This window comes from Pelmatolapia mariae, linkage group LG18, assembly GCF_036321145.2.
Source record: "Pelmatolapia mariae isolate MD_Pm_ZW linkage group LG18, Pm_UMD_F_2, whole genome shotgun sequence".
NCBI lineage: Eukaryota > Metazoa > Chordata > Actinopteri > Cichliformes > Cichlidae > Pelmatolapia > Pelmatolapia mariae.
The window spans coordinates 19,770,717-19,788,825 of record NC_086243.1 but is presented as its reverse complement, the minus strand read 5'-3'; the positions used below and the strand labels follow the sequence as shown (position 1 = coordinate 19,788,825).

At 40.1% G+C, this 18,109-nt stretch overlaps 3 protein-coding genes across 4 annotated transcripts; 2 read left to right on the top strand and 1 right to left on the bottom strand.

Annotated features, from left to right (window-relative positions):
• The first annotated feature begins 1,309 nt into the window (after positions 1-1,309).
• Positions 1,310-7,538, top strand: iba57 (iron-sulfur cluster assembly factor IBA57). The gene is made up of 3 exons (XM_063462915.1): positions 1,310-1,795; positions 5,256-5,605; positions 6,971-7,538. Exons 1-3 carry the CDS (start codon positions 1,434-1,436, stop codon positions 7,360-7,362), a joined length of 1,104 nt encoding a protein of 367 aa, XP_063318985.1. The 5' UTR covers positions 1,310-1,433; the 3' UTR covers positions 7,363-7,538.
• A 102-nt stretch (positions 7,539-7,640) lies between these two features.
• On the bottom strand, positions 7,641-10,718 carry jmjd4 (jumonji domain containing 4). The gene is made up of 6 exons (XM_063462911.1): positions 10,454-10,718; positions 10,192-10,357; positions 9,981-10,106; positions 9,619-9,886; positions 8,314-8,460; positions 7,641-8,225 (listed from the first exon to the last, which is right to left on the bottom strand). Exons 1-6 carry the CDS (start codon positions 10,704-10,706, stop codon positions 7,890-7,892), a joined length of 1,296 nt encoding a protein of 431 aa, XP_063318981.1. The 5' UTR covers positions 10,707-10,718; the 3' UTR covers positions 7,641-7,889.
• snap47 (synaptosome associated protein 47) lies at positions 10,711-17,506 on the top strand. 2 transcript variants are annotated; one of them, XM_063462913.1, is made up of 5 exons: positions 10,711-10,820; positions 11,556-12,081; positions 12,207-12,715; positions 13,020-13,144; positions 15,951-17,506. In XM_063462913.1, exons 2-5 carry the CDS (start codon positions 11,585-11,587, stop codon positions 16,095-16,097), a joined length of 1,278 nt encoding a protein of 425 aa, XP_063318983.1. In that variant the 5' UTR covers positions 10,711-10,820; positions 11,556-11,584; the 3' UTR covers positions 16,098-17,506. The 2 variants fall into 2 exon arrangements, with proteins under 2 accessions (XP_063318983.1, XP_063318982.1); XM_063462912.1 differs by lacking the exon at positions 10,711-10,820 and adding an exon at positions 11,194-11,423.
• The last annotated feature ends 603 nt before the right edge of the window (positions 17,507-18,109 follow it).

Below are 18,109 nucleotides of genomic sequence, written 5' to 3'. Positions count from 1 at the left end.
AAGTGCAAACGCTTTAAAGTTGTTGTTTTTTTATTGAAGTCTGACTAAAAATTAGAGCATTGAAGAAAGTTAGGATGTTACTGCAGGTACTTCTCAATCACTTCTGACCATCTGCTGGTTGAGTCTTATCTTAAAATGGGGTCATACCTTTGCTGTCATTGCACCAGGACTTTGGAATTTCTCCCAAGTGACCTCAGACAAGCATCGACTCTGAACGTTTTTAAACCTAAGCTGAAGAGATACCTTTTTTGTTTGTTTGTTTAGCTTTTAGATATTCTTACTTAAGTAAATAAATAAGTAAATTAACTTACTTACTGACATAGTTTAATTTCTATTTGTGCTCATATGAATCTGGGCAAACTGCATTCAAATAAAATAAAGCCTATTTGTCCTTTTTATGTAATCAATGCCAAACCTTAAGCTCTACAGGCTGTGCATATGCATCTATTAAGGTACATGTAGGAAATTTTCAGACTACCTCTCATTCCATTTGCCCCAAATAATATTAGTTGCCCTACATTTAATTATTTCAAACATTTAATCTGTTGTCTTATAAAATCACAGCTAATGAAAGATCAACATCACAATGTGGGAGCTGGCTACTCCGCTGACTTACAGATTCACAGCACCACGATAGTATTAAAACAAGAACATTCACAGAGCGTTACTCCCCCTGAAGGCCAAGGCCTAGACTAAAACTTTGATGTTTTTATTACAAACTGGTATCAGCCTGTTATGGTGTCATTCTACAGAGGGTTGTACAGCTCTCTCCATGCCCTTTCATATGCTATACTACTCAATATGGTTTCTTTACATTTTATTTTCAAAGTCAATTTTGACCTTGAGCACTAACAGTGAAGGTCAACGTCATATGTTTAGCCAACCTAGGTACTCATGTCCCTCAAGGCCTAGTATATTGTGAAGTTTGAAGATTGTAATAAAAAAAATTGTGGGAAATACAGAGTTTTTACTGTTTAATTTTACATTTGGTGAGACGTTCGACAAAATTAAATCAGCTCGAGCTGTTCTTGTTGTCTACCTATCACGCAAAATTTGAAAATGATATCATTACTGAGGAATATGCAGAAAACTCGCAAACAAGCAACTTTAATAACTTTGATTTTTGCTGCTTTGCTGTTCTGTGTGTCTTTTTTATGTTTTACAATCTGATAAGTATTTATAAAGGGATAGTAGGAGAGTTTTTATTCTATCAATAAGCGTCCCATACCTCACGAGAAGACGACGGGAACAAATATCGCTCACTGACACACACGTGCTCCGATATTATCGAGCAATGCATTGTGGGATTTCAAAATGGAGCTGTTTGTGTAGAGTACGCTGTGATGTCCTTGGTTATTTAGCTGTCCACTGTCGTTTTTAGTGGAGTAGGCAGTCTTTTTACGGCTCAGTACACTCCCGTGCCACTGTACATCATGGGGGTTTTGTGCTTTGCTCGGGGAGTGCTGGCGTCCGCCTCCGGCCTCGGTGTTTACGCCAGGAAAAAACCCGGAGGTTTGTGTGTAACCCTTCTCTCAAGTGTGTTAGCTCCAGCTGGGATCCGTGTCAGGAGGTACAGCCAGGACACGGGTAATCCTAAACACTCCCCGGGGCAATTTGTGTGCTATTACCTTCCGCACAGGAGCCTGCTGAAAATTCAGGGACAAGACACGAGCGCGTTTCTCCAGGGTATTATAACCAATGACATGGCGGTACTGGATGAGCCTGAACACAGAGCTTTATACGCACACATGCTAAACGTACAAGGAAGGACACTATATGACATCATATTGTACAGGTAAGAGCAAACTTAGAGCACTGTTCAAACGCTTATAAGTGCATTCAGTAAACGCGTTATCAAGAGGGTGTGTCTGCTTACAGCCTACTTACGTAAAGGCGTTTTTTTCCGAGGCGTCACACTGGCCGACATAAGCTTATTTTCTTTTTTCCTTCTATTTTTTTTAAACCCCAGAAACAACCAAATATATAACAGAAAACGAGCTCAGGCTGGCAAACCTTTATTTAATAAGCTGTAAAATTCAGCACAGGAACAACAACAGCTCTTCTTTGTCACTTGCCTATTTTTACTGTTACTAAAAATAATGTTAATAAAACTTTAAAAAGCAAAAAACGACTAATGTTGATGGTTGAAGTAGAAACCATTTTTAAAATTCTATATTAAAAAGCGTTTGTCATGTATGCTGTACTTGAGTACATCTAAATTATAGAGTATAACCACTCTAATAAACTGCAAAAAGACATTTTGCAATATTAGCATCTCAAATTTTTAGTGACTGACACATGATCAATGTTCTTTTAGTTTTGATGTACATTGATGGGTGAACCACGTTTTCTATACCTTAAACTATTTAAGATGATATTCTTGTACACCTGGTTGTAAATATCCCCAGTTTTGAATAGTTGCAATTGTTGCAGTTCTCACCATTCATAACTCATCTTGATATCTAAACAGCATTTTTACTAGTCTTTGTAGTATTTTGCACTATGGATGTCTGATTTGTTTTTTAAAAAAAATTGTTTTGAATATAAAAAATACGCTGTAAGAATTCCAGAATAGTACAGTTTCTGAAAATTGAAAGTCTAGTTCACGACTTGGAGCAGTTACATTTGTCCATAGTCTGGAATGTTCATTTTACTAGGAAAGTTTGCTTTACAGATACAGTAATGTGCAAAACTCTTCAGCCCCCACTCGTTTTCTTGATTTTCGTATAAATTGTTAAAGCAGTCTTGAGAAGTAGTTCTCCAGGCAAAAAACACGCCATTTGTTCTTGCTGATAGTTTTCATATCTCAGTATAGTGTGCATGGTTTGCTTTAAACTAATGAGCTAAACTGGACAAGAAGAGGACAAAAGAAGAAATGGCAGGCCACTGAAAGTCATGTCCTGGTGAAACAGGAAAAAATCCATCAAAGTCCTGACACTGGCCCTGAGAGGCGGACTGAAAGTCAGTGAAAACAGGTTTGATGGAGTGATCGATGCAAATTTGAAATGTTTGGTTCAGTCATCAGTGTGTAGAAGAGGTCAGGAGAGAATCTTCCCAGAGTCTGGAGCTCAACATTGCTGAAGGAGTGTAGGATCATCTTGACAGAGAACAGAACAAAAAGCAGACGACATCCAAAAAGAGATGTAAATGTCCTTAAAGACTGGAGAACTATTTCTCGAGATTACTTAAAGAAATTAAAATTTGCCTTAGAGAGTTTTGGCTATGTTCAAGAACAAAGGTGGTCATACTAAATATTGACTTTCAAGCCTGTTAGAATTGTGTAAACTCCATGTATGTTTGCATGTTTTCACTACATCACTGTACCTAGATTCTATTTTAATTTTCCGTTGTACAAAGAAATGAAGAATGGCTGAAGACTTTTGCACATCTCTGTATTTGCCATGTATATTCAGTATGATTTTAAAAATTTCTAAGACATAAAGATGAAGACAAAATTATTAGCCCCCTGTGAAATTAGAGCATTTGTAAAAATGTTTCCCAAGTGCTTTTTTCCAGAGCAAGTGATTTTCATCGTAATTGTAAACATAATAGTTTTCTTCAGAAAGCATAAATTATTTCTGTTTCTATATCTTACAATTTCACACAGTTTTAAAACTTCTGTGAGGGTTTGCGCTCTCACTTGAGAAAGCATCATGCCAAAAACAAAAGAAATCAGTTTTGAGTTGAGAAAAAGAATAATTGATGCTCACAAAGCAGGAGATGGATATACAAACTTCTCACAGCATTTCCAAGTGTCAAGTATAATCAAAAAATTTATACAGAGCCATGCAGTACAGAACAAGCCTGGCAGAGGTAGAAAACAAAAGATTTCAAAGATTCTGGAAAGATAACTAGAGAGAGGGATGTGTCTAAAGACTCCAGAACAACTGGCAAGACACAAATGAATGACTTAGTCAAGTCAGGAATTGTAGTCTCAAAGAAGACAATCGCTAGAACACAGCACAGGAATGGACTGCGAGGTTGCAGACCAGGAAAAACGCCACTTCTGCAGGAGAGAAGCCTTAAAGCCAGACTGAAGTATGCCAAGAACAACCTGGAGGAAGACTATGGTCTGGAAGCATGTCCTTTGGTCAGATGAGATGAATTTAGAGCTCTTTGGCCACAGAGATGCTTATGTTTGGATAAAGAAGGGAGAGGCATAGAACCCAAAGAACAGCTTCCCCACAGTGAAACACAATGGTGGGAGTATTATGCTATGGTGGTGTATCAATGCATGTGAAACTAGAAATCTTGTCAAGGTAGAAGGAATTATGAAGAATGAGGAAAGTAAAGATTTTGAAAGAAAACTTCACGTGGTCAGCAGTAATACTGCCTCTGGGTTATTGCTTTGTCTTCCAACACAATTCAATTCAATTCAATTTTATTTATATAGTGCCAAATCACAGCAACAGTTGCCTCAAGGCGCTTTGTACATAAATCATTTGTATATGTACAATGACAATAAAGGACTATTCTATGTGATTTTCTATTGTAAGTTAAAGACCCTACAATGATACAAGGAAAACGGAGAAAACCCCAACAATCTTATGAACCCATGAGCAAATGCTTTGGCAACAGTGGGAAGGAAAAACTCCCTTTAACAGGAAGAAACCTCCAGCAAAACCAGGCTTAGGGAGGCGTGACGGATGAAGACAGGACAGGGACACACAACACAATGATGACCCAAAAGATAGGTCACTCCTAGTGAAGCCCTGACTTGAATCCCACTGAAAATCAGTGAGGTGAACTGAAGATCAAGGTTCATGCCAGAAGACCATTAATTCTGGAGGAGCTTGAGAGATTCTCCAAAGAAGAATGGGCTGGGATTGCTCAGGAGACATGTGTTAGACTTGTTGTAAACTACAACAAATGAGTGCAGACTGTTATGAGTTCAGCAAAAATAATACACAATTTTTAAGCTGGTAGTTTTTGGGAAATAATTTTGTTTCTGTGTGCAAAATAAATGAAACATCCTAAATAAAACTAGGATGTTTGGAAAAGCTGTGTTTAAAAACTCCTTGCTCTGTTTGACGGTATTTGCTGTTGCAGCAAATCCTGTTAAAAATGACATTCTCATAGGAGGGCTAATAATTCTCTCCTTATCTGTAAGACACAGTGGGTGACCACAGATGCTCCATCAAAGTTCCACCAAAGGTCACCCAACCAGACAAAATAAGTGAAAACATCTGCGTGTGTTTGCTTTCATGTTGTTTTGCATTCTTCTGAGTCACTCATCCAGTTATATTTGCTTTCAGATTAAAAGAAACAGAAGGAGGATACGGTGTTTTCCTGGAGTGTGACAACACAATTAAGGATTCCATCTTGAAACACTTGAAAGTATACAAGATCCGCAGAAAAGTCAACATTAGCCCTTGTTCAGAGCTCTCTGTGTGGGCTGTGCTGTCCCAGCAAAACAAGCCAGGTCAAGAGTTCAGTAAGCCTGAGCTTTCTTCCCCTGATAAAGCTCTGGCATGGGAGGCTGATCCAAGAACTCAGCAAATGGGCTGGAGATTTGTGCTACAGAGTGATGTTGATCCTCTCAAAGTCATTGCATCCTGTCAGAAAGGAGACACTGAAGACTATCACAGACATCGCTATGCCATAGGTATGACACCAGCTTTGAACAAAGACAAACAAGAACACCCAGAGAGAGAGAGCAACTTATTCCGAAGAGCGAGGGCTTTACTAAAACTCTGAATTTTTTTTTTTTGGGGGGGGGGGGTTATTACAGTGGGAGGACAGGTTGCTTTTAATACAATATGCTCTATTATCTTTAGCCAGATAAGGACAAAAATAAGATTTACCCGTATGGGCAGCACGGTGGCATTGTGATTAGCCTCACAGTAAGAACGTCCTGAGTTCGATTCCGCCACCTGGCCAGGGCCTTTCTATGTGGAGTTTTATATGTTCTCCCCGTGTTTGCCTGGGTTCTCTCTGGGTACTCCAGCTTCCTCCCACAGTCCAAAGACATGCAGTTAGTGGGTTTAGTTTAATTGGCCATTCTAAATTGCCCATGAGTGTTAATAGTTGTCTCTCTCTCTGTGTTAGGCTTGCGACAGACCTGCCATGTGTAGCAAACTGTTTTATTGGATATGCTATTATACCCTATTTATAGTGTTTATTGTATCAATTGATATGCTTTTATACCTTTTTTATACCATTTTTATTGTTTCGTTTGATATGCTTTTATTCCCATGTGAAGCACTTTGAAAAAACTTCCTGTTTTAAGAAGCGCTATATAAATACATTTTACTTACTTAGTTTACTGCCTCTCGCCCTACCGTAGCTGGGATAGGCTCCAGGGGAAAAAAAAACGTAAGAAGAACAAGATAATGGAATGATTGATCTTTACTCATATGATTAGAGCAGACTTGGCTGAAATCTTTAGCTTCTATGAGCTAGATCCTGAGACGAAGATAAATTCATGCAGTGTGTGATTTTTGCAAAACCTTCTGATTTTGTTGTGAGGTCATAGGGTGTTGTATTGAAAAAATAAAGTATCGTGCAGCTCTCTCCATGCACTTTCATGTGATATGTTATACTCTATGGGTTTTTTTTATTTCCAATTTCTTTTCTAGGTTAACTTTGACCTTGGGCTATGACAAATGAAGGTCGAGGTCAAATGCTTAGCCAACCTCAGTGTCCCCCAAGACCTGGAATATTGTTGCGAAGTTTGACAATGATCTATAAAAAATTGTGGGTAATATAAAGTTTTTGCTGATTTTTAGTTTTGGTGTGACCTTTACTGTATTCTCACCAAAGTTAAAATCAGCTCGAGATGGTATTGGAATCTACCATCACACAAAATTTAAACATATCTTGAAAGCTGTGAATGCTAGACTGCTAACAATCAGACAGACAAGCACAGACAAAAGGAGGAGGGGGTGGTTCTGAGAAGCTTTTATTTGTCTGAAAAAGTACTCTTATTTTATGACGCATGTTTGTGTCCTTTGCTGTTTTTGTTGTCTAGGTGTGCCTGAGGGAGTCAAAGACCTTCCTCCTGGGGTTGCATTACCACTAGAGTCCAATCTTGTCTACATGCAGGGTATCAGCTTTAGCAAGGGCTGCTACATTGGCCAGGAACTCACAGCCAGGACTCATCACACTGGTGTGATTCGAAAACGCCTGATGCCAATACGCTTGTCATCTCCAGTGGAACACCTCGAGGAAGGAACGGCACTGCTAACCCAGTCAGGCAAGCCAGCTGGGAAGCACAGGGCAGGGACAGGAGAACTGGGCCTAAGTCTGATCCGCATGGCGCATGCCAAAGAGGTGTTGACGCTCATATCTTCTGACGACACTACAGTGACACTCAAGGCCTCCGTGCCAGACTGGTGGCCTGAAGATGCGAAATGTAACTGAAGGGAATGATGTTTTAAAGCTCCCTAAAAATGACATGCATCACATCTGACAGACTTCTCATAGACATAACCCTCAAGTACAGTATGTTACACTGTCATTGCTTAACAGCTGTGTGGCACTGGTCCGTGTTTGGGTATCTTTTTTTTTTTTTGCAATAAAGCCCAAGTTTGTGTGTGTGTGTGTGTGTGTTTTGGATTTTTTGTTTAAGTATTATTTACCACTGAACTATGCACTATTATAGACTTATCACAGCTCTGTTCATACTGGACACAAATAGTGTTGGTGATTATTCAATAAATATTTAAAAGAGAAAACTCAGATTTTTTTTTTATGTATTTAATCTGTCAGTGCAAAAACAAATGCAAGACATTCACAAGCAATATTTGAGATTCAGTTAATCTCAACCCAAAGATGCAGTAACAGATGTATCATCTTTTTTTTCTTTTCTTTTTTGCAGCACTTTTGCAAACCGGCACTTTTCATTCAAGCTATTTCCAGGCGATAACAATGGTGAGAGGCCGAACACATTACTCCTGATAAAGGAGATGCTGCCCTCTTGTGGACTGTATGGTGTCACGAATTTGCTGTAACATTGTTTCTGGCTGCAGAGTCAATGTTGAGTGATCGAGTCGCTTAAAGTCTTCATTGCACAGGAGACATTCGATTATATGAGCTACTCTTTGTAGGTCAAAGGCCGCATGGTAAGGTCCCAATGTGGTGAGAATCTCTGAGAGATGACGTGAGTAATCGGAGGAATCCCCAGAGGAGCAAGCGTTAAGGAAAGCCATTCTGTTGTTGGCAATGATTTTCAAAAACGAGGCAAATTCTCCATAATTGATACCAGAGCAAGCCTTCATAATTACCTAAAAGGAAACGCACCAAGCAATTGCTATTATGATCAGAGCAGAAGCACATTTAAATGACATGACTGAAAAGTTCCATGCATTGTACCTGGCAGTGCTGATGCCACGAGTCCATCGTGTTTCTCCACTCATCTATCTCTTTTTGAACAGATGACAGTTCAGTCTGAAGAAACTGCCACATGATGTCAATGTTGCAGCCATTTAGCCAGTTATGATTAATAGAGATAGTGTCCTCCTGTATGAAACAGAATGTTTTAATATGTCAAACTGGTGATAAATAAAACGCAGTGTTATACAACTTAGAGTAACTGTGATGTCATCATTTCCTGCAAAAAGCCATATTTCTACCAAAAATATACACAAGGTTTAAAATTATGAAAGATATGTTGACTGGAGGAGATAAACCAGAGCTGCTGTATTGAAACATGAGTGTGTCTGTACATGTGTGTAATGTTAAACAAAACATGAATTTTGTTTAAAACCTAATTTGAAAAAAAAAATTATTGGGGCTCTTGTCATCTAGTAAGTGGTAAGTAATCCAGTCCATTAGATTTGTAGGCATCTGAACTTATCACTTCCTTTCAATAATATATTTGTTTTCCCGACGAGATCTGAACACTATTAGACACCCGAGTTGTAGGCTAGCCCTCGCGCTCTACTGTCTACACTGTTCACACAGAAAACACACAAAACTCTTAAAACAAATGAGAACTGCACACTTGCTTCACATCTACAATGTAAATCTCCCATTGTACTACATTTGACAGATGCTCTGTTGCATTTCTCTGCAGAAGATTGAGACTCAACAGACCAGGCAAAATTTTTCTAATCTTCAATTGCCCATTTCCAGTTAGCCTGTGCAAAGTTTCCTGTTCTTAGCTCAAAGGAGTGGCCAGGCATGGTGTTCTGTTGCTGTAGCCCACTCACTTCGAAGTCTGACATGTTTTAAGTTCAGAAGTGCTATTCTTGCAAAACTTGTTTCTAACGAGTGGTTAATTGAATTGCTGCTACCTCATTGAGAACTGTCACTCACTGGATATTTTCTGTTTTTCAGAGCATTCTCTGTAAGCTGGGAAAAGTTTCTGAAATACTAAGACCAGCCGGTATGGCACAAACAATCACATTCAAAGCCACTTAAATGGCCTTTTTTTCTAATTCTGATACTCAATATGAACTTCAGCAGGTCATTTTGACCATGTCTACATGCCTTAATGCACTGAGTTAGATAATTGTGTTAATGAGCAGCTGAACACGTGTACCTAACATTGTGGCTGGTGTTTACATTCAGTCTAACAGAACACTTCTCATAGTAAGAAATGCAACTTGTCTTTTATAATACTTGGCAGACCATTTTCCTCTAGTTCAACAGTAGATATCCCTCTACAGCTCTTACCAGGTTATAAACTTGATGATGCCAACCACTAGGCACAAAAATGATTTCTCCTGCCTCCTGAATGATTTCAAGAGGTTGGCAGGCTTCTTCAGCGTGTGGAAAAAGGCCTCTGTCTCGAAGTTCAGCTGACGTAACATCATAAGGGAGGTTGCCGTGAGTGTCTCGTAAAAACTCCTCCTGACCTGGAGGATACAGGAGCCACTTCTTCCTGCCACAGATGTTTGCAGACCAACTGTATGAACGGAACACATCAGAGTGGAATGGTGTCCTGGTAACAAGAAAGTGCACTGGGTCAGATCATGAAACATTTTATATAAGCTTATGTTTTGTTTTTTGTTTTTTTTGAAATAATGTTTTCATACCATGACCCTTTAGGTCCCATGTAGACAAATCGGTAGTCATCCACTTCGAGGGTGTCCCAGTATTCATTGAGCCAGTCAGAAGTAAAGAACACTGGTGTGGTGTAAACATTATGTTCTGGAAAGTCCCTGTGGAGAAATTTACAAAGGATAGTTACACATTTTTCATACAATGGTGTAAACATTTTTCTTTGGATTAATATTACTGTGATACCTTGACATGTGCCAGTCTTTAAGATAGAGGCATCCTTTGGGTGATGAGTGTCCATTCAAGATGTATTCCCTCCAGTAGTGTATAAATTCTTTGAAAGGCATCACTTGTTTGGGGTTGGCATTGTACTCCTTCGCATTGCAGTTTGCAACAGGGACTGGAGTCTCATCTGTGATTGAAACAGTAACAGTTATTAAGAATTATTACAGATTATCTTTGCAGACATTTACACAGTAATGCATGTTTGTTTGTTTGTTTGTTTTACCAAACTCTTGCAGCAATTTCTGGAAATTAGGTTTCCCATCCTCAGTCACCCACTGTTTCCTACACTTCCACTCCTCTGTGAATCTCCTTGAAAACATACAAGGGTGATTGGGGAGCAGATATTTCTTGAAAAACTTGGAATAGCTAAGCTCCTTGTCAATGTAATCTACAAAATGCGAAGACCAAAACTGTTCATATGACTGCCTTGGTATTTTGACCAGGCTGCTGCAGTTACGGTACGCCTCCCTGTCCATGATGGTAAACAAGCCCTCGGCTAGCTATTTAGCAAGCTCAGCTGTCAGGGTTTGGACAGCGGGGGAACTGTGAGGGGAAAAGCTAACTGGAAGATTAATTCGCCATTACACCGCGTACGTATTCTCACGTTTCTGCCACATTTGAAAATCTGGTTAAGCTAGAAAAAGATACTAAGCTAAGAAAAACGCAATTTTCCACTATGACAAGCCGCTATACATTAGCGCATGTTGGGACTCCTGAACGACGCACGTATAAAACCGTTGCTATTTATATTTTGTTACGATACATACATATATATATTTAATAAATTTATATTAACGTTATGTTTTTCGTATCGCTTGGAAAGCGCCGAAACCGCCGCCGCTGTCATTATTTTTCGCCAGACATTTTCGTAATAGTGCTTCTTTTTTTTTGACAGCAAGTTTTTTTTTTTCCCAAGTCGGACGGTAAATACGGCCGTGCTCGAGCGTGACGTCACTTCCGCAACAAACAGCAGAGTTACTGAGAGGACTACGAGGTAACGTAATGCCCAGCCCGGTGTTGACGATTAATGTGGTGTGGGTTTAATTGCACCGAGAGGATATAAAACACGTTAAAAAGGTTATAACATTATAATGACGCACGCGTAATGCGGTCAGCTGGCTAGAGAGCTGAAGCTGCCAGTGTGAACGCCTCGACTGAGCTCATCTTGCTGTCTGGATTACACTCAAAAGAAAGTATGTTCTTCATCACGACTCGTAGATCACTCAGTACAAAGTGCTTCTGATGTAATTTCACCTTAACCTGCAGCAGTACCTGTGTGTATGTTGTTGTCATGTTAAACTGATACCTATTTGTCCCCCTGACAGGTGAATCTGTCTTATCTCCTTCCATCACAATGAGCCTGGACGTTCCCATCCACAGCTGGCCAGGCTCCTATTACATCAACAGTGAGAAACGGTGGGAAAACGGAACCCTCTCTCTCACCAGAACCACGGTGCGCTTCGTCTCCAACCAGAGCAAAGAGAGTCTTGCCAGCTTCCGTCTCTCGAGGATCATGGAGATCAAGATGGAGTCATCTAGTTTCATCTTCAGCACTCTCACAGTACTTGAAGAAGGCAACGTGAAACATTGGTTTGGTTCCCTTAAGCCCAACAGGGTGGTGGTTTATAATGTGTTAGAGCATTTCTGGAGAGAGCGGCTTCTCTCTCCCAGCTCAGAAGCCCAGCGGGCTGAGGCTCAGCCTTCGAAGGGAAGAGAGCTGATCAGCCTGGTGGCAGGGGCCCAGAAACGATTGGAGGACACTGGCAGAGTCCTCGGCCATCAGGGAGAGCAGTTTGACAATATGATGCAGGGCCTGGAGAAGATTGACTCTGACTTGGGCGTGGCTGACAAGTAACTATCTTAAGATATTTTTAGTTATTGAAGTTTTGCACGTGTCTTGTTCATATTGCTTGGCTAACTCTATAACAAGGCCTAATTTATGACTAACATCAGTTCCTCCTGCCTCTGTATTACAGACTTCTGTCAGAACTGGAGTCTCCTTCCTGGTGGCCTTTTGGTAAACTCCCCTGGAAGACCCAGCAGGATGCAAAGGCCGAGGATGCTGCGAGAGCTGCAGCTGCTGCTTCTTCTTCAGCAGCCAGGGGCTCCAGCAGAAATAAGTTAATCACAAGCATCCCAGCAGTGCTGTCCAAAGGTGGAGAATCGGACTTGAAGCCTGGATGTTTGTTGGTGCTAGTGTCCTCGCTGGAGGTGCGAAACACAAACTGCCAGCTCCTTCACAGATTTGAGCGAAATGAAATTGATGAAATCAGGGTGCACAGCCCCTATGAGATTACCGTCAGGCAGCGTTTCATCGGGAAGCCAGACATATGTTACAGGCTCCTGTCCGCCAAGATGCCAGAGGCTTTGTCCGTGTTAGAGATGCAGTACAAAAAGAAGATAGAGTTCACAAGCGAATACACAGATTTTAAGACAACTCCAGTTTCATCGCCACGTGACACAGAAGGGAAAAGCTGGACTGAAGGTAAGGAACACATCAAAAAATAAATAAAGACACTCTTATTCCACAGTGGTTTCCATGCCTAGTATAGATTTGACCACTAAGTGGCAGTAAAGGTCTGCGTTTCCACCTCTGTGTATTTATAAGTGTGCAGCCACATGTAAAAACATTTCATCATGGTTATTGGTGTCTCCTTGACAGAAATGTATTTTGATGAGTCACTTCACCCTGATTGCCTCAGTTGCTGTACTCTGAGTTTACTGTCTGGTTTCCTCATAAACAACATATGTACTCTGCACTTTTTCACCATCTCCACCCATGGAGTCAGGTTTACTGCAGACGTGCCAAGAGACAGAGCTCCCACTGGAGGTCCCCGCAGGAGAGCTGTCCCAGTTGCAGGTGCATGTCTTCCAGCCATCTGTCAGTCAGGCCGAGGCCCAGGAACTCAAACAGGTGAGAAAAGCTGGACTCCCAAATTTATGACTACACTACCGTGGCCTTAAAATGTTTCATATTTGTATTCACAAGACAAGTAACACAAATGAAAAGCCGTGTGTGCTCTGGGAACAGATTGATTCAAATATGGGTAGCTGCTATTGTAAATAATCCCAGAGTCTCAGCAACACGTATTTTGATGTTTCCAGTCCAAACCACAATTCACCATAATGATTTTTTTTTATTTTTCATCCTGTATGTTTAAAATGTTATTTGGTGAGACCACAAACCAATGTCCATCCTGGTTTTAAGAGAGGAAAAGAAACACGGTTAGTTATTTGGTCAGAACCTACAATGTCTTTCCATTCAGAACCTCACAGCGCTGAATGCTGTTACAGACACGGTCTGTGGTGGCAAGACCTACACAGTGACGCAAATTCAGACCCGTGATTCGGGCAAGTTTTTTTTTTTTTTTATGTGTGTGTGAATCGCTATTACAGGTTGCTTAGACTAGGATTTTTCATGTAAAACTTTCAGAAAGTTGCTCTTTGTTTTATCATATAATGTTTAAATGATCAAAGTTAATGAGTGACTTCAGTCTACAAGGCTCTGCTATATGTAAAGGAAAAAAACGATATTAACATTTACAAGTGAGAAGAAACTAAGCAAATACAGTTAATAATGGTGCAAATGTGCCAGTATTGAAATTTGTAGCAGACAAAGATGGCTTTGCATTACATATTAACACATAAACATATTAACTCAAAGTTTTTCATAACATCATTACTGCCCTCAACTCCTCAAATCAAAAACTGAAGCAACAACATACAAATGTCTTGTCAACAACAGCAGTGACACCATAGACAAATACTGTGTTGGGGTTAGCAAATAGCTTCATGCTGTAGCTCAGGAGGTAGAGTAGGTCATCTACTAATCTAAAGGTTGGCTGTTTGGTCACTTTGCCAAAGTATCTTTGGGCAAGACCCTAAGTTGCTCTCAGATGCATTTATTGGAGTGTGAATAGAAAAAAAAGGGATAGAAAAAAGTGCTTATATGAATGTGTTTGAATGGGAGAATGAGGCAAGTTGTATAAAGCGCTTTGAGTGCTCCAGTAGAGTAAAGCAACACTATATAAGAACCAGTCCATTTAAGATTTGCTTGCAGCCTTATAGTAGTATATAAAATAATATCTCTGAGGACCTAACAACATTCCTGGCAAGAACTAATATACACAGGGAAAACCTGCAACCTCCACACAGAAAGGCCCCAGCGAGCCAGTGGAATGAAACCCAGGAATTTCTTACTGTGAGGCAACAGTGCTAACCACTGCTCTGCATGTTCGGTCAATCGGTGATTCTTAAATGTACGTAGAGGTGAATATGAGCGTGAACGGTTGTCTCGCTCTGCAGTAAACTGCCGACCTGACCTCTCACCCCATGACAGATAGGCTCCAACCCCCTCCTCTGCCTCCAACCTTCTTCATGATAAGCAGAAGAAGATTGATGGATGGATAATAATATAAAAAAGAAACAAGCACACCATAGCAATAACAGCACCAGGCCAATCACTGGCTAGCCTATTGTGTTTTAAATGGCATGTTATCTGCGGCTGATAATGGGTTACATTTCAAAGCGTGCCAGTTTTGCCTTAATGCTATGCTTTTGTACACACCCTGCTCTTACTGTAATCCATGTCAAGATTAGAATCACTGTGGGCCAACTGGTACTGATAACTTGTACTCAGTTTCATGTCCTGCCCTAAGTGCCGTGCCAAATAGTCTTTTCGGTGTCAGCATTTGTATGTTTTATTATTGTTTGTGGTTGGAAATTCCCACTTGCTAAAAATATGCTGTAAGAATATGAAATTGAGTGTGCTGCTAATGCACAGTCCCAAAGTTACCGCACTAATACACAAGACACTCAGACTTTTTTTTGCTAATATATTTTTTCTTTTAGCTCTAGCCTAAATGTTTGATTTGAAGGGTTTCTACATGACTTAAGTCCCCTAGCCATTATATAAACAGCGGCGAGAAGTGTTCATTTTTACTGTTTTTCTATGACACGCCGAAGCTCTTGTGAATGTTAACTGCAAGGTGTGATTCAGTCATGTCCTCTCAGTTTAAATTGTAAAGTCACAGACCTGAGTGAATGAATATCGTTGTTCCTTGGTGTGTATTGACATATTATCTGTTTTTCAAACTGCTAACTCGAGCTGTTTTTGTGCTCAGCTGAAATGTCCACATAAACCAGCCAGAGAACATAATGACATAATGTCAGTGGAGTGTGAGTGTGTGTGTGTGTGTGTATGTGTGAGGCAGATCATGTAGCATAAAATACTACCAGTTAAGTAACCATAGTGGTAGGGTTGAGGTGAGTGTTTATTAGGCTTTGCTTGGCACATCACAATATATTAAAACTGTTCCATCAACTACAGCATATGCAGTTGCTGGATCATTGTCATGTAGTTGTGATATCCCTTAAAGTCACTGAAAGTAAGGGAAAAAACCCAGTATGATATCACCGATCCCAAGAATCAAGCCAAGACTTCCCCCTCTGTGTATCATCAAGTTTCATCTGCAAAATGAATAACAGCTATCATTGTGGTGAATTCCATTGTTCCTTTCTGATCAGCGCACAATTAACAGCAAGCCTTTCTAATGCTTAAACCAGATGGTTTAAGCATTAGAAAGGACCAATGTCTATGTCTCTCCATATGTGGTTCACCCTGGTCCACCACTGTGGTGTTGTTTTAATGTGCCTTACTTCTTATTAACACAAAACGTTGTGTCTTTTTATTGTGCTGTGGTGTGTGGGTGTGCTTGCAGATGCTCATGCAGCTAAAGAACCTTGCCTTGGAGGCCGAAACTGAGCTGGAACGCCAGGATGAAGCCCTGGATGTCCTGACGAGCTCCACAGACCAGGCCACCATGCACATAGAGAAGCACACCTGTCGCATGAAAAGACTCCTGTAGTCCTGACGCTTAAGGAGATGCACATGGGCTCAGTGTCCTTCTTACTGTTCACATGCAGTTTGAGAATCATGAAAAACGCACATCAACAAGGACTTGTGTGTAGTCTCAAAATTAATTTTAGTTGCATTTGATGGCCACTAATTCTTGGGAAGTACAGCAATGGCCACTTAAAACAAGACATCTTTAAAGTTTTCACTTTAGTATTAAAAAGAACACAATTGTTTGTTTTAGAGAAAGTAGATAACATGTGGCCGTGCACATTTCTACATGAGAAAACTTGAACTTTTTGCTAAATTGCATCGTATCAATTCTAAATTTGCCCTTCTCAGTTGGAAATGGTCAAAACATTTAATTGGCCATAGCACGAGTAAATGCTCTCCCTGTGAATGCATATTTTTCAGCTGTGGCCTTTGCATTTGGCTTTAATTCTCTCAGCTGCACAACATTTTGAAAGGCAGATGTCCTCTGAATACTGGCAAATAGGTGTTAGTATATAAGCCTAATCGGCACATGACAGAAAAAAATGTAGCCAGTTCACCCCAATTTAAAATATTACCAGTGGGAACCCAATGATGGAGCACATCGATTTTAATGCCCCAGTGATTCATACTGATCAGTCGTATCATCTGAGTGGGAGCTGGCAGGAATCTGAAGTGCACGTCGTGCGCTCCCTGTGAAGTTGGCAGGTGAAAAATAAGCAGATGATTTCATATTTTCAGGGTAGACAGGCAGCAGTGTACACCCTCCACATCTGCAGTACAGAACAAGACATCCCGAAATGAAAAGAGAATATATTGTACATTCATTCTGCAGTAACTCATTTAAAACAAGCTGCATGTTGGGTCTCTCTTTGATAATCGACTGCCATTATTTCCTTTTATAACCGTCTCTGTCTTTCTCAGGTTCTGTGTATCACGTATCCCTTTTAGACACAGTTTCCCTGTGGTGCAGTGTTGCATGTCCCAATAATGCTGCTTTGTATAACATCGAGGGAAAATCTTCCATCAATATCAATATATTGCTGAAAAATGTAAATTTGCAACAAGTTCTTGGACCTTTAAACAGAAAACACTACCGATCCACATCTACTGTATATACCTCGATTCTCCTCTAAGCCTGTATTATCTGTAAATGATACATACAATGTAATTCTGTAATGTTATAACAGTCTGTTATCGCTGTGAATGTGTAATTAGACACTAGGTTAATTTAAATATATGTCTAGTTTAAAAATCTTATCAATGTTTACTTTTTCCTGTGATAATTACCGTGACAACGAATGAAACTAAAACGCTCATTCTAAATACAAGGGAAGACCGTCTGCACTATACTACCATTATAAGCAATGAATGAATTCCTTTCACCATTCAAGGTCTGGAAAGCATATAATGTAAATAAAACTGAAGTTAAACAAGTAGTTTGTTTGCTCTTTTTTTGAAACTGCTGCTTACAGTTTCCATAATCTGTGTCATTGTGCTTGTCAAAGGTGTGTGTTTCAATGATACGATCACACACTGCAGTCTCCCTTTGCAGGCCTCTTAGCGTCTTTGAGTCTTTTGTTTTGGTTCACCCTCAGTACTTTTGTCAGCAGTGCAGGGTGACATTACTTCGACAAGCAGCTTGTTACAGCATGTTCTTGTTACACTCATTACCTCAAATAACACCCCCTTGAACTAAGTGTAATGTATACTGTCCAGACTAAGATGTGTACTGTAGTACTGTATATTATTCCGTTCACTGTTTTGACTTTATTTCATCAAATAACGAGTCTGGTTTCATTTTTATCATTTTTCTCCACCACACAACCACCAACATGCTTGTTAGTTGCATTCGGGGTGACAGCATTAGCTATAGTGCTGTGCAAATGTCTTGGGTTACCCTTTTTTTAGAGAAATGGGAACTGAAGACTGGCTGCCTTTTGTTCCATTCCCTCCCAAGACGATCTCACACTGCTTCAATGTTGTTGATGTCCAAGCTCTGGGGAGTATTAGGACCACGTTTAAAAAAATATA

What these genes read in the sequence shown, in the direction of transcription:
- iba57 (XM_063462915.1), top strand. Translation starts at nt 1,434, where the DNA reads ATGGGGGTTTTGTGCTTTGCTCGGGGAGTGCTGGCGTCCGCCTCCGGC. An exon ending in TATGACATCATATTGTACAG is followed by an intron (nt 1,796 to 5,255) that starts GTAAGAGCAAAC and finishes ATTTGCTTTCAG; the next exon opens with ATTAAAAGAAACAGAAGGAG. An exon ending in CAGACATCGCTATGCCATAG is followed by an intron (nt 5,606 to 6,970) that starts GTATGACACCAG and finishes TTTGTTGTCTAG; the next exon opens with GTGTGCCTGAGGGAGTCAAA.
- jmjd4 (XM_063462911.1), bottom strand. Translation starts at nt 10,706, where the DNA reads ATGGACAGGGAGGCGTACCGTAACTGCAGCAGCCTGGTCAAAATACCA. An exon ending in GAAATTGCTGCAAGAGTTTG is followed by an intron (nt 10,358 to 10,453) that starts GTAAAACAAACA and finishes TTTCAATCACAG; the next exon opens with ATGAGACTCCAGTCCCTGTT. An exon ending in ATGGGACCTAAAGGGTCATG is followed by an intron (nt 9,887 to 9,980) that starts GTATGAAAACAT and finishes TCTTGTTACCAG; the next exon opens with GACACCATTCCACTCTGATG.
- snap47 (XM_063462913.1), top strand. Translation starts at nt 11,585, where the DNA reads ATGAGCCTGGACGTTCCCATCCACAGCTGGCCAGGCTCCTATTACATC. An exon ending in GACTTGGGCGTGGCTGACAA is followed by an intron (nt 12,082 to 12,206) that starts GTAACTATCTTA and finishes TCTGTATTACAG; the next exon opens with ACTTCTGTCAGAACTGGAGT. An exon ending in AGGGAAAAGCTGGACTGAAG is followed by an intron (nt 12,716 to 13,019) that starts GTAAGGAACACA and finishes CCATGGAGTCAG; the next exon opens with GTTTACTGCAGACGTGCCAA.